General features: G+C 42.2%; 1 protein-coding gene across 2 annotated transcripts in view; it reads left to right on the top strand.

The window, feature by feature from the left end:
- The window catches only part of LOC115257421 (uncharacterized), a 143572-nt gene that overhangs the window by 118383 nt on the left and 10072 nt on the right, over positions 1-15117 (top strand). For both annotated transcript variants that reach the window (XM_062851343.1, XM_062851344.1), the window contains exons 7-8: positions 1471-1771; positions 1840-2013. In XM_062851343.1, the coding sequence (XP_062707327.1) occupies positions 1471-1771; positions 1840-2013 (475 nt within the window). The remainder of the gene's footprint in view (positions 1-1470; positions 1772-1839; positions 2014-15117) is intronic.

The following is a 15117-nucleotide window of genomic DNA, read 5'->3' as shown; positions in this document are numbered from 1 at the left end:
AATCCTTGAGTACATCTCAAAAGAAATCCATTTGAATATCCTGGAAGAATTGTGAAAGAATCCTGGGAGAGATTTCTGATAGAATTCTGGAGGAATCCCTGCAGCGAAGCAATTTCGTGAGCATTCAATGAAGGAACCCCGAGAGATCTCTCATCCCTAACAGAATTCCAGAACTTCTGGAGAGATCCTTGAGAGAATTTAAAAAGTACATATTCCTAAAGAAATTACAGCCTGTGACTCACAGGATAAATATCAAATGAAAACTTGAGATGCATGAATAAAGGAATGCTGAAAAGAATGCTGGGCGAAATCCCGGGGGAAATGATGTAGGAAACCCGGGAAAAATGTCAGGAGAAATTAATAAAATAATATCGGGAGAAATAAATGGAAGAGTCCTGGGAGAAATCTCTGAAGGTATTCAGGGAGGAATCACTTATAAATCACTACCGGAATTTCTGAAAAAGAAGTTCGAGGAATCTCAAAGGAGTATCTTATTGAATCCCTGGAGGAATTTCTGAAATAGTGTTAGAAGGAGTCCTGAAAGAATTCTCCATACGAATCATCAATCTATGAGGAAATTTCATAAGGTTTCAATGAACAAATCCTGGGAGAAATTCTTGGAAGAATATGAAATATTTCTGAAGGAATCACGTGAGAAATCTATTGAAGAATCTCGGAAAATCCCTGATAAAATTTCTGAAATAATTCGTGAAAAACTTCGGAAGAAATCCCTTGAGGAATCAATAAAAGAGTGCCAGAAAGAATTTCTAATGGAATTCCCGGAAAATACCCAAGATGAATCCCTGGCAGAATCCTGCAAAATCGCTGAAAGAATCTCTGTAAGAATCCCTAAGAAAATCCAGTTAGATATCGCTTACGAGTTATTTACGCGAAAGTGCCGTAAAACTCCTGAAAAGAATCCCGGGAGAAATAATTGAAGAAATCTCTGAAGGAATTCCGCAAGGGTTTTTGTTTTGAAACCCAGGAGATATTTTTTAATAAATTCCAAGGATTTCTTTGAAAGAATCCTATACTAAATCAATGAAGGAAAACCGGAAGCAATCCCTGGGAGAAACTCGGTAACGATCTCGAAAGGAATTCCTGAAAGTTTCCTGGTGAAGTCCATGAATAAATTTCGGGAGAAATCTCTTTGAGGATACCGGGAGGAATTGCGGGAGAAATCCGTAAAATCATCAAATAAAATAAACAATCAATTTAAGAGTCCCTGATTGAGATCCTATATGCGACTGAAACGTTGGACAATATTAAATAGCAGTATTTAGATTTTGTCAAGACTGAAAATTCCATTTTTGTGCACAAGTCTAACGAGATACATTGGCTTTAGATGATCAATTAAAATTATAGTCTATGTTCAATTGAAGGTTCAGAAGCAACATCAGTTTAATTTGTGACTTCAAAACTTCAAACCGGTTTAAGAATCACCATTTTTATTCCATTTTTCCCATCCAGAAACGCATGGTGGTGCTTCCCCTTCGAAGCGATGGAAGCCCTGTCCTGTCATCTGATGTGGGTCGCTGCTGCCACCTATTGTGCTTTGCTCGCACCGAAGAGTCTGCTGGCCACGTTGATCGGTGTGCTGGGAATGGCCCATTTTAGTTTGGGTCGCGGCAGCGGGTCCTTCTTCGGTGGATTCCTGATCGGCGAGGTGGGAACTCGCGAGGCCTTCCGCTACATGGGACTGGTTGCGGTGGCCGGTGGAATTGCGTACAAGTTCATTCACGCCATTTGGCTGAGGAAGTACGATAACCCGGTAAGTGTGGGAGAGGGTCAGAGGCGGTTTCAGAAATCACTCAATAATTGAATTCATCTTCCCCATAGGATCTAGAAGAGGAATCTGCCGAAAACGGCGAGGCTGAGAAGTTGACCGATAACAAAGAAGGAGAGGAACCGAAAACCAGAGACCAAGGCACATCGATGTCGCAAGAGCGTCTGTCGCTGATGATCAAATACAACCAGATAGGCTCGCTGACGTCGCTGCCACGTGGCTCCCGGGTAAGTTTCCGTCCGAGTAGCACCACAATCCAAGTGTACGGTAAATAAAAAGGGATAAAATTTCTTGACGCGAATGCGAAAACTTCTGCCGCTACAACAACCGAAGCAGCAAAATTATGAACTTTTTTTAATTCATTTCTGTGCCACGTCGCGAGCGCCTTATGGTGAAGCATCTCGAGCCATTTCTCTTGGAGTTGGACAAAATTTAAAGTAAAAACGTAAAAGTAAGAATAGAAAATGCGAAGCAAACCGAGCAGGAAAAGTGGCGTCGCACAAGCAAAGCCACATAAAATATGGTAAAATGCTCAAAGGATTTCCTGTTTCGCCGCGTGCGGAGCGCTTTCCCAGCGAAGAGATACAAGTGAGTGAGTGCCACTGAATGGCAACCGGCAACGGTGCGGTGATGGACCGTTCCGGATGGTGGGGTTGAACATTGTCCATAGGCGGTGTTAGAAGAACGGTAGAGCGAATGAGCTGCTCTATGCTGTATTTTTTCTTCTGCTAATTTCAACTCAGAAGATAAGCATTTTGTCATTACCTAGTATAGAAAAGTTGTTAGCTAACCGTGAACAGGATACTTCTTCTAAGAAATAATACGTTAATTCCCTGGTAGTTTCCACTATGACCATGTCATTAACATTTTCACTGCCCTGTTCATAAATCATTTAACTTACACCAACTGCCATGCCTACCAAACAGTGGGAACGGTATTTTTCAATTACAATAAATGTAGGGAATGTGTATTTTTGGTTCGAACTCAACATTCACTTCGACAAATCTTATGTTTTCCCAGGACCCCAATAAGCATTTAACCTTCCGTAACTCGCGCGGTTGACCACCACCGCCAGCATTAGGCTAATGCTGAGCACAAAAATCTAGATTTTTTTTCCACTTGTTGTACAAAATACAACAGCGTGATCGCTCGAGGGTTAAATAGGTAGTATTTCAGTTCCAAAGCTGCATTCCACCTATTATAATTATAATTACTGCTATAAAATTGCAGGTCGACTGCTAAGCTGTCCTAAATAAGCAATCGAACTGCTAGTTTACATCTAAACTGCTACTTTGATGCCATAGAACAGCTACAAGAGATGAATGATGCTAAAAGCACAAAACAACTACATGAAAATAATTTCGTTTATTTAGTATAACATCAAATTCAAGATAAAACTGAATCAACAATATTTCTCCATATTACACGGTTCGTTGCTGCCCACGGGGGTGCTACGGTGATCTGATTTTGTTGCCGCTTATCATGCGCAACCAGTGCTCACTAATACCAACATTCAATCAATACAGCAGCGGGAGTAAATAAGGAAAAACGCACTTTGGCGCACAAAGTTTGCGAAAAGTGTTGTTGTGTGTATTTTCACAAGCAATTCCCACTCTCTATATGAACTTTACCTAAACATCGACACTCTGAAATTGGAAATTATCAATTATTATCGCTTTTTTGCTTTTATGCTCCACGTAAGGAGGCACAATCCAACCTGTCAAACTCCATAGTGAAAAAAATAGGTTGCCGTCCCCTTGTTGCTGCCGTTCTCCATCCTTGGTCACGCCCGATGCTCGCCAAGTCACGCTCCACCTGATCCGCCCATCGTGCTCTCTGCGCTTCACGCCTTCTTGTGCCAACTGGATCTGTCGCGAACACCAACTTTGCAGGGTTTTTGTCCGGCATTCTTGCAATATGCCCTGCCCATCGTATCCTTCCGGGTTTGGCCACCTTCTGAATGCTGGGTTCACCTTAAAGTGCAGCGAGCTCGTGGTTCATCCTTCTCCGCCACACACCGTTCTCCTGTACACCGCCGTAGATCATCCTTAGCACGCGTCGCTCGAAAACTCCGAGTACTTGCAGGTCCTCCTCGAGCATGGCCCATGTCTCGTGTCCGAAGAGGACCACCGGACTTATTAGCGTTTCGTACATGGTGCAGTTGGTGCGTGGGTGAATCTTTATCGACCGCAGTTTCTTCTGGAGCCCGTAGTAGGCCCGACCTCCGCTGATGATGCGCCTCTGTATTTCACGGCTCACGTTATTGTCAACCGTCAGTAATGATCCTAGGTAGACGAATTCCCCGACCACCTCGAAGGTATCCCCGTCAATCGTATTATTACTACCCAGACAGATCCGATCGTGTTCGGTTCCACCTACCAGCATGTACTTTGTTTTTGAGACATTCGCCACCAGTCCGACCTTTACTGCTTCGCGTTTCAGGCGGGTGTTCAGCTCTGCCACCGTTCCAAATGTTCTGGCGATAATGTCCATGTCGTCCACAAAGCACACAAATTGACCGGATTTTGTAAAAATCGTTCCCCGGCTGTTGAGCCCGGCTCGTCGCAACACACCTTCCAGAGCGATGTTAAAGAGTAGGCATGAGAGTCCATCACTTTGTTGCAGTCCTCGGCGAGATTTGAAAGAACTGGATAGTTCACCCGAAACCGGTAGCTGTTTGGTTTCCCAGATCCTGACTATTTGCCGGTGCAGACAGGTGGCCAACTTTTCTGGGCCCATCTTGGTTTTGAGTTGGTGAATGGCATCCTTGACTTCCCTCAGCGTGGGAGTTGGTTTATTTCCGTCCTCCGCTGCACTGGTATCGTCAGTTCCTCTGTTGCCGTGGTCGCCCGTGCCTATGTTCTCCATGCCATGATTTCCCAAACTGTGGGTCGTGACCCCCCAGGGGGGTCGCCGACCATCATCCAGGGGGTCGCGAGGGACAGTAAAACATTTTACTGTAACAGACAACAAATGAGAGAATTTCTATGGGGGGTCGCGAAAACTACGTCTGCTGGCAAAAGGGGGTCGTGCGACCTGAAACTTTGGGAACCTATGCTCCACGCCATTCAGGTGCTAATCGAAGAGCTGCTTCCACCTTTCTATCACCTCACATCCTTCCGTCAAGAGGCCACCGTCCTTATTCCTGCACATTTCGGCTCGCGGCACGAAGCCGTTGTGGGATACGTTGAGCTTCTGGTAGAACTTCGTGTTTCTTGGGAACGGCACAGCAGTTTTATTTCTTCGCAATCCGCTTCTTCCAGGCGGCGCTTTTTCTCCACGTTCTGTCGTGTCCCTTGCTGCAGCATTACCGCCCTCGCTGCGTTCTTCTCCTCCAAAACCGTTCTGCACTCTTCGTCGAACCATTCGTTCCGTCGATTCCGTTTCACGTACCCGATATTGCTCTGGGCTGCGTCGTTGATGGCTGCTTCCACAGTACTCTAGAGGGGCCTCATCGAGCTCGCCCTCGACTGGCAACGCGGCCTCGAGATTCTGCGCGTATGCTAAGGCGACATCCGATTGTTTTAGTCGCTTTAGGTTGTACCGTGGCGGTCGCCGGTACCGTATATTGTTGATGACAGAGAGTTTTGGGCGCAGTTTGACCATCACCAGATAGTGGTCGGAGTCGATGTTGGCGCCACGATAGGTCCTGACGTCGATAAGGTCGAAGAAGTGCCGTCCGTCAATCAGGACGTGGTCGATTTGAGATTCGGTCTGCTGTGGTGATCTCCAGGTGTAACGATAAGAAGGGCTGTGTTGAAAAAAGGTGCTACGTATGGCCATGTTTTTAGAGGCGGCGAAATCAATGAGTCGTAGGCCATTTTCGTTCGTCTGCTGGTGGGCGCTGAACTTTCCTAGTGTCGGTTAGAATTCCTCCTCCTGACCTACCTGAGCAAGAACTTCGGGATAAAGTTCAGCAGGATTCCTAAAAAAAACTTCTGAAGGTACCTCAGCAGGTAAGAATCTTCGAAAGAATCGCTTGAACAATTCCCGAAAGAATTTCAGGACGTACATCTGCACAATTTCTTGGGAAAATCGAACCAACATTTCCGAAAGAAACCCCATCACAAATTCCTGAACGGTTTCCATTAGAATTTTGGATAAACCCCAATGATAATTTTTGGTAAAGAAACAAACATCTGTGCAGCAAATTTTGAGAAACAACTACTCTTAAAGCAATCCCAGCAGAATATCTACTGCCTCTAAACCTCACCATAATTCTCACCATAATAATTCTGAGTTGTGCATGGAGAGAAAGAGAATCATCGTACTTTTATTTTTCATCCCATGCAGTGAGAAATCATGATCGCGGAGGTGGATAAATTCGAGCAATTGGATCGCGTGAGTGAAACATTGGATGCCTGCTTGAAGATTTTACGAAGCGTTGACCTTGACCGGACGCCCTCCCCCCACATTCCCTCAAGAATTCCATGTGGTTAATAAACATTTCACAAGTATTCCTGAAGGAAAGTCCGTGTAGCTGCCGGCTTAGAATAGCACTACGGACCACCTGTTCCGGGGGTAAAAGTCCACCAAACAAGTAACCCGAATCCAAGGTGTCAGGCGACCCGTGCTGAGGGATGAATGGTTGAGGGGGCTTAAAACATGCTCGATCTTTAACGGAACCCGTAGCGTGGGTAGATCACCTTTTTGGGTTGCGTTACGGCGAAAGTTCTACCAAACTAGCATAAGCTGGAAGTATACTAGCTAGATATTTCCCATTCCTAAATTCATATAGATTGGAGCACTAGAACGAAAGTTACAGCCCCTTGTAGTGTGCTCCCTCCATAAGGGCAAGGCAAATTGCGAAAGTTTAACTCGGATTGAAATTATGTTTTAGAAAGTAATCACGGTGACTTGGAAACAGTTGACCGAAACCTTTTTGTAATTGTTTGTATTTCAAATCACGATGTATTTAACGTTTAATTCGTTGACAGTAGGTTCCTAAGTAACATTTTATGTTTCATCATGTCCTTCAAGGGTGCTTTAAATTAACATGCATAAAGCCATGGGAAGTGCATCTTTCTCTTGAATCGCTGTATCGAAACCTCATGAAGATTAGAATGTAGTCAGTTGATCCACCCTGCATGAGGTTCTGAAATCTGGAGCAACATTTGAAAAGGGCCCAAGAGGTCTTGTGTCTTTTTTCGAAAGCACTCCGTAGGGCATAACAGCAGCCCGCCCACGCAAATGAACATTGTTATCCGAAAGATCGATGTTTGCTCTATCTGGTAACGGTCTTAGTTTGTGCGAATGAGCTGATGGGGGCTCAGGAGCGACGTGTGATGTCATTGTTTACCAATGCTTGTATGCCCTTTTCAAATGTTGCTCCGGAAATGCTTGTTTGCGAGATTGCAAGACTGAATCCAAATAGATAGTTTGCATAGCGAACACTTCGAAAACTATTTTAGAACCAAACAAAGACCACATTTCTTTTATAATAACGATTTCAGTGCCACTTTGTCTAGACGCTTGCTCTATTTTCTAAAAACAGCTTTAATCATAGCATTCATGTTTCTATAAATTACAATCAGGTTTGGAAATTAAACTGGAAGAAAAATAAATATTCGGAATCATGAATGTTACTTTAAAATTTCCGTGGAAAATATTTATACTATAGTAGCTCGATTTCAGTTGCTGCTTTGAATTTGTTGTGAAATATGCCAAAAATATGACAATGATCCTCTATGCCCCTTTCGAAATTGATGTTTTTCCAAGTTATTTTTATTTTTCACTTGAGTTAGGACACAAATTTCGATTTTCTCTTATGTCAGACCCTCCCCCCCCCCGCTCGGAAAATTAAGGTTTACATACCATTTTTTTTTTTTTAATTTTTGCCATTTTTCTAGATACAGTCATTGCACAATTATGGGTCACTCTGTCACAATTATTAGTCAGTCAGTTCACTATGTTAATTAAAAGTAAATGACCCATAATTCTGGGTGACCCATGATTGTGCTATGACTGTAGTTCATTTTGGGACTGACGGTCTTACTGCCTTTCAGAAGGAAGAACCCACATTTTGTGAGTTTATCGGGAGTGGCATTCGATCCCAGGTCTTCGGCGTGATTGTCACGTGTGAAACATGGCTGAAAATTTGAGTAGTTACTTCTAGAAGCCAATCAAAATATGAGGATGGACATGCGTATAATTAGCGTGGTTCAAAAAATCGTTTTTGCTCCACACCGCTCTTTCGATTCGTGACCAGATTCTTTGCCTTCTCCCAAAATTTGAGCTCATTTGATGGAAAATTGAGACTGCACAAGCCCTTCAAAGTTTGTATGGGAATTGCTATGGGTAAACGATGTTTTTCATTCAATCGACCATAGCATTTCCCCAAGTGCCCCAGAGGGTTAGTTGCCCCTTGGTACTTCTAGTCTACTCTGTCATCTACCACTTTGCCGAAGACTGCATTCAAATCGTATGCCTCATTAATTAGTTAATGATGTTTATCCAGAATCGAAATCTTTACTCATGATTGTTAAACTAATCGATGGGCATCACTGCATTGTGTAGTGAAACATACCTAGTATTCAGTGTGCTATCTTTGGCGCCGTATGCAGCAATGTTACCTGCTGGGAAGCTGGATGATCGATCACTGGTAAAGTTTGTCCAGTTGGATATAAATCGATAACTAATTAATGAGGTGTCCGATTTTAATGCGGTCTTCGGCAAAGTTGTAGCTGTAGCTGATAGGATTACCAACCCTCTGGGGCACTTGGGGAAATGCCATGGTCGATTGAATGAAAAACATCGTTTTCCCATAGTAATTCACATACAAACTTTGAAGGGCTTTTGCAGTCTCAGTTTTCAACCAAATGAGCTCAAATTTTGGGAGAAGGCATAGAACCTGTGTGGAATCGGTGTGGAGCGGATGCAGGAGCATTTCATATTCAGCCGCTGCATGACAGAGCAGACGCTGTTTGAGTCGCTCCTCTTCGGTGAGCTGACGCTCGTGAAGTACCTCCTCAATATAGCTGTAGTCAGAAAGACAATAGAATCCAGGCTGCACTATCACATAAGCACACAACTCGTTGGCGGTCTTTGTCATCGATTTACCCGATCGATTAACACACAACTTGTTATTGTCTTACGAAGCGCACCATTGACAGTTGTATGAAATCTTAGCATATCATTCAAATCCATGCTTTCTTAGTGCGCCAGCAAACACAATCTCTTTATGATGCTATGCCTTGCGCGGTAAATTCGTTTCTCTTCTGTTGTTTTCGCTCTCTGTTGATCTTCCTGGACATCAGAATTTGATTTCTGGCGGCATTCTTGCGTTCCATGTACAAGCTCACATATTTAACCCTTTAATATGTTCACGACTCAACGCATTGCCCCTCCATTGAGGGCACTAGCCACACCACCGATTACTTCATAACACCAAGAAGGGAATTCGTTTTAGCAAAAGAAACGGGAACACATTCTTGTGGCAACTTTCTTTGGCAAGCTTCTCCTTTTGGCATCGTCGGCGTCGGCCATCCTCCGCACTTTGACTAAAGGTCCTCCTTCAGCCCCTCCCAGTTTCTACGCCGTCTAGCTCTCCGTTGAGACTATCTACTGGCCGGAATGAACGGATAAACGTAGGCAACAGTTCGAATATCTTGCGGTTGAATGAGAAAATGTTTTTCATTATAACAATTTCATTCTGCTTCAGTTTCGAAACGGAGAGTATAGCGAGCCAGCAGCCGATCCAATTTCGTTTGTTTTCACCGGACTTTGGGGAGTTTCTGCCAAGGCGCTGAAGTGAGTCAATGGTTTATGTGGTGTGGCTTGAATTGTGTGTGTGGGCAGATAAGGTTTGGGGCTGTTCATAAACCAAGTATGTAGACCAAATTTTGACCCTCATCCCCCTCGTATATTTTCGTTCATACAAAAAAAATGTATGGAGCGTTGACTTTGGCCAGACTCCTCCACACACAAAAGCTACGTGGTTCATGAATGGTCTCTGAAGGATTACCGACCATTGTGAATGGTGCTTCTGACATAGTGATGAATGTTTGGTAAATGCGAATGCGATTGAAGTGGGTGATTGGTGCAAGTTTAGATAAATATAGATATTCTGAATATTCTGAAAGCATACTAGATATGTATGTGCAATTTTTGCTGGTGTGATCCGTTCAGCTGCATGACACTTTGAAATGTTCGACATTTTTCATGCCAGTGTGCTGGTATCAGTGAAATTGATAAACCGATCTTCGTTTAGGTTGTCCGCATGTTTTAAGCTGAGAGAGAGGAGACAGCTGGCTTCGATTACGTGCTACTTAATGTCAAGGAGGACCTGTCACAAACTGTCATCGCGAATCGAGCTGAAAATCGTACATTGATGGTGTGGAGTGGCCAAATATCCAAAAGATCTTATGAAAATTCCGCTCCGTTTGTTGTAATTGAAAAAGATAAAATATTAATGATCAGTTTTCCTCGACCAGCGCAACGAATCCATTTATTTTCCATGCTCTGTCGTAACAAACTCAATATGCAAATCATTTTTGACCAATAATATGTTTTCAAACCATTGTGCGGCGCACAAAGTTGAAAAAAAGAAGTAAGAAGAAGACATGTAAACATCGTGGCTGTCACTGAGCTGTCTCCTCTCTCTCTCTCAGGTTTTAAGTGATGTGATCTGAGTATACATAATTGGTTTTCTTTCCCAAAATGTACCATTAAAAAGTCATTGATTATGGGTTCGCCATTGTGATTGGACAAACTAACTCACATTGTCGGAAAACGTCTTTTTCATCGATATGACCATCACGCCACCGTGACCAATAATGCGCTTCAAGCTGTTGCCCAGTGGACAATAGTAAAGGCAATCAAAATGTCCAACCACGAGGAAACTGCCCGTAGAAGAATTAAACTTTCCAAATCGTGAAATCTTTTGTCCCCCGCGCAGCATCCAGCTTTAGGCCATTAGGGTGGAACATCTAACTCGAACTTATCTTGAAGTTAGATACTCTTGCTTCCGAAATTTGCGGTGTTGCACTAGGTGTACTTAATAAATTGAATAACTTCAATAGATTGTTTGTATGATGGTGGTTATTGAGATTAACCTTCCTGAGATGCTAGGTTTTTTTGCACCACATTGGTGTAGTGCACCTTTAGCGTGCCTGTCTGGGTCATATTGACCTCAACATCCTACTATAGGTAATGTTTATACAAAGCAATTTATTCAAAAGGGGTATAGTTCATAATTTTTCAATAGCCGGCAATACAAGCAGTCCACTATTGAACCACTATTGATTGCATATTCTTATAGAACATTTTGTGTGAATCAGCTTTGAGTGTGACCAAATTTGACGCTTTTGAGAACTGTACAACTTTTCAAAGATTCAAATAATTAGTTTTTGTTAGTATAAAACTTGTGTTTTTCTGTATATAGACGAATCACCCTAATCCCCATGTTGCCTTGTGAAGATTCATTGTTCTGCTACATAGATTTTCTTCTATTGCCACAGCAGCCACTCTTTTATCCCCCCCCACACCGTCCTAGCGGTCCCATTTCCCCGGGGCAACAAATAAGAACCTTCGACGGAAAATCGTTGTGGACCGTTTATCACTGAAGTTTCATTTTGCTTTCATTATACGCTGACCATTATTCGATCCTGCCAGACGGTATTAAATTTTTATTGCGTTTCCATTTTATCGCTCTATTGGTAGATATAATAGTTGTTGCTTGATTGAGCTTTCGGTTGAATGGAGTATGAAAGATACAGTTTCTTTTTTATTTTGGCCGGGTGTATCCCATGAATATTTCATAATTAAAAACGAAATTCATTTCAACTAACTGCACTGACCTGTCGATTCATCACTTTGGCGCCGCGCCATCAATTCCACTCTCATTAATTCAAATACCAAAGTGTAGCTGCTATAGAAAGCTGCTGTATTAACAACCATTATTCATGTTGTGTGTCGAGCTCGGGCAGTGCACTGTAGTAATCACATCAGCTGATAATATATGCTTAATTTGATTAGTGTTCATGACAGCGGGAGACATTCCCCATTTGCGTTATAATTAACTCCCGATGTGCGGATATGGTTATCGGCTGTTAGGTTGATTGAAGCGCTCTGGGTAACCTTTCTCAGTTCAAAAATAAGTATTTTTTTGAAATTTTCCATGACATATTTAAACGATTTGACCCCGGGAGTCATTGCTCAGTCCCATACGAGGACTGGCCTAATCCCCAAGCGGCTGGTCTTAGGCCAACGGCCGCTTCCAGGGTGGAAACACAAGGTCGTTTTCTATCTCTTGGGTCCCAGGGCGATTGAGTAGGGGAGAGTTTCGGATGTGGGATGTCCTAAAACTATCGATTGGAAAAAACTTACGATTTATTGATGGTGTTCAGCGGCGAGCGGTGATGTTTAGGGCAGCGTGGCCGTGGTGGTCATCTACCACAGGTGGTTCTAGAGGGATGCAAAGACGGGTGAGCCGGGTGACACACGTGAGCGCCGGTTTCGAACCAGCTTCGTTATTTAGACGTGCGGGTAGACTGGAGCTTGGTGGTGACCCCCGGGACGGCTTCGGTCATCACGGATCGACCGCCTTAACCACGGGATGGCGGTTGACTTCGTGAGAGGCGGCGGGTAGCCATGGAGGCGACGCGGTGATGCGACGTTGTTCGACAGGAGACGTGTGGTACTTTCAAATGACTTGGCGGATGCCTGCTGACTAGGGTGGCTGCAGCAGTCGTATTGGACCACCGAAAGGCTTGGTTTGATGGATTCGGACTCGGCGGGCGATCCCGGCCACCTCGGAATGCAGAGGGTTAACGGACAGGTCCTAGGTCCAGCTCAGTTGACTATTTCGCCACGTGGCCGGGCTTAGGTAGGGCTGACAGCCCGGTTGAAAATTATTCCTGGTGGATCCGAGCTTCGCTGATCTGCAGCTTCCACACTTGTCACCGATATCGCGTCTACCGGAGTAACTTCACGCGACCGGTGTTAAGAAAAACTTTAACCTTTTTGCCAACAAATAAAGAGCACTGGGCTCTGCACTTGCTCACTTTCTCGTAGTCGGTAATCAACTCCTCCACCCCATCGGCCTCGCTATTTCTTAGCCCCTCTCAGTACTACTTTTTTGACGGGTTGTGGGTGCTGCGTTTTCCCCCATCCGCCATCTGGCTGCCGCGGTCGTTCATCCACCCATCAATTGTGCTGTGCGTTGGTACCGTTAGCTCATCAGCCGCCCATCGATTTGATTTGGACGTTGCTAGCTTTACACTTTGTTTGAGCCTACCGTCCCACATCGTAACATAGCAAAACAAAATGTTACCGTTCGGTAACAATATAAAAATAATCTGTTTTATCGAAGAAAGGTTAGAAAAAGTACACCCTTGAAATGATGAGTGAATCCACGATACTTAAATAGTACAATTTTGAGCTTGATTGGTTAATCTTTCGCGAAGCTAGAATCGTTCTCGTAAAACACTATTTTTAGACAACTTATTTTTGAACTGTCATATCTCGGAAACCAGTGAACCGAATTTAATGAACTTTTGAACGTTTATCATCAATACATTGATGCTTCTCGTGTCGTTAAAACATAGCTACTTTTTGAACGTTGAAAAAAGTTATCATGGATTGACACTTTTTGGATCTTTCCTGAATAAATGTAATTTTTTTACATTTACAATGTCATTGAACTTTTGTGTTGATATCCAAATATTTTCTGTTTCTGTTCTCAAGATATCTCTGATAAGATGTATTAGAGCCTATTTGGATTAAAAGAATAACACATTTAGTAATTTTTGTATGATATTGTAAATTTAACTTGTTGTCCTCTATGGGTGAAAATGTCAAACCGGTATAACTTTAATCATCGTGAGAAAATATTACATTTTATAGCGTCGTATCAAGTATCAATACATTGTTGATAAACGTTAAAAATTTCATTCAATTCGGTTCACTGGTTTCCGAGATATGACAGTTCAAAAATTAGTTGTCTAAAAATAGTGTTTTACCAGATGGATTCTAACTTAGCGTAAGTTAAACGAATCGAGTACAAATTTGTACTAATCATGTACATATAACAGGTGAACAAACAATCAAAATTTAAGAATTTTTTATGCACTCTATGAAAAGCTACAGCATGTTGAACATTTTTGTTAGAGAAAAAAATGCCTATCCCAAACATTTTGGCTATCCCCTGTATATTCCATGCTATCATAGCTCAAACTACCATTCCATGGCTGCCATCTTGGATTTCAAAATGACGTTAAATGTTTTCCTCCTTGTTATACCTTTAAATTCTTTAAAATACCAAAGAAATCCCTTTGAAGCCTCCGTGGTATATCCTGAACCCTCAAAAACCCCTGGATCTTTCAAAACCTTCTCAGACACCAACGAAAACCTCTTGAAGTTCCTTGAATCCCTCTTGATATCATATGATGCTCCCAGAAACCAATTGAAATAATCCTGAAATCCTCTGAAGTCTATTGGAAACACCTTTTAATGCTTTGAAACACGCCTGAAACTCTCATGGAACTCCTTAGAACTCTCCTAGAAACCTCCTAGAAACTCTTGAAAGCTCCTAGACCGCTCAAAGACACTTGGTCCTTGAAATGTCTTCTGTGACCCTCGGCAAATCCATCCCATTTAACAATTCATTAATTAATGCTAGAACTAGGTAACTCGACTTTTGACATTTTTGAGTTGAATATATCATTATATCGTGCTTTTTGAGCTCTATAATTTATCCAAAGACCAGTGAAATACGATTATAAACGACGAAAATATTCATCATTTTCAAAACTAGGTATCTCAGTGTAGAACAAGAACTGAGTGCTATAACTAGGTAACTAAGAAAATCATACCTATTTCCAACCGCACAGGTTAAAAGCTGTCGGACGCTTGGACGTGGAAATGGTACTTGTCATTTTTTTGTTAGTAGGTTGAAAATCCGTGAGATGTTTTTAATTTTTGACTTAAAAACTTAAAATATTTTCCCGACTAGATGGACATTACAAAATTATAACAAGCTGTGTTATTTTGTTACAATATTTTTTTATAACATGGGTTGTTATAAAACATATACCATTAGTAGTTAAAATAACAAAAAATCTAACAAAGACCCCACACGAAAAGAACAAAAATGTAATAACCTTTGTTATGATCATAACAAAAATATTACAAAACCTGTTTCATGAAATATGGTAGATTTTAACAAAATTATAACAAATTGTGTTATAATTCCTTGGCAACCTTTTAGGGTAAAAACTAATTTTAATACTCATTTTTTGGGTAAATATTTTGAAGTGTGTTATTCTCTTTTTAGAAAATGTAGGAAACATAAAAAAAAGTTTCCAGTACGTTATAAAATTTCCTGATCCGAA

Source organism: Aedes albopictus, chromosome 2, assembly GCF_035046485.1.
Source record: "Aedes albopictus strain Foshan chromosome 2, AalbF5, whole genome shotgun sequence".
NCBI classification, from domain to species: domain Eukaryota; kingdom Metazoa; phylum Arthropoda; class Insecta; order Diptera; family Culicidae; genus Aedes; species Aedes albopictus.
The sequence above is the reverse complement of the archived record's forward strand: the minus strand, read 5'-3'. Positions and strand labels throughout refer to the sequence as shown.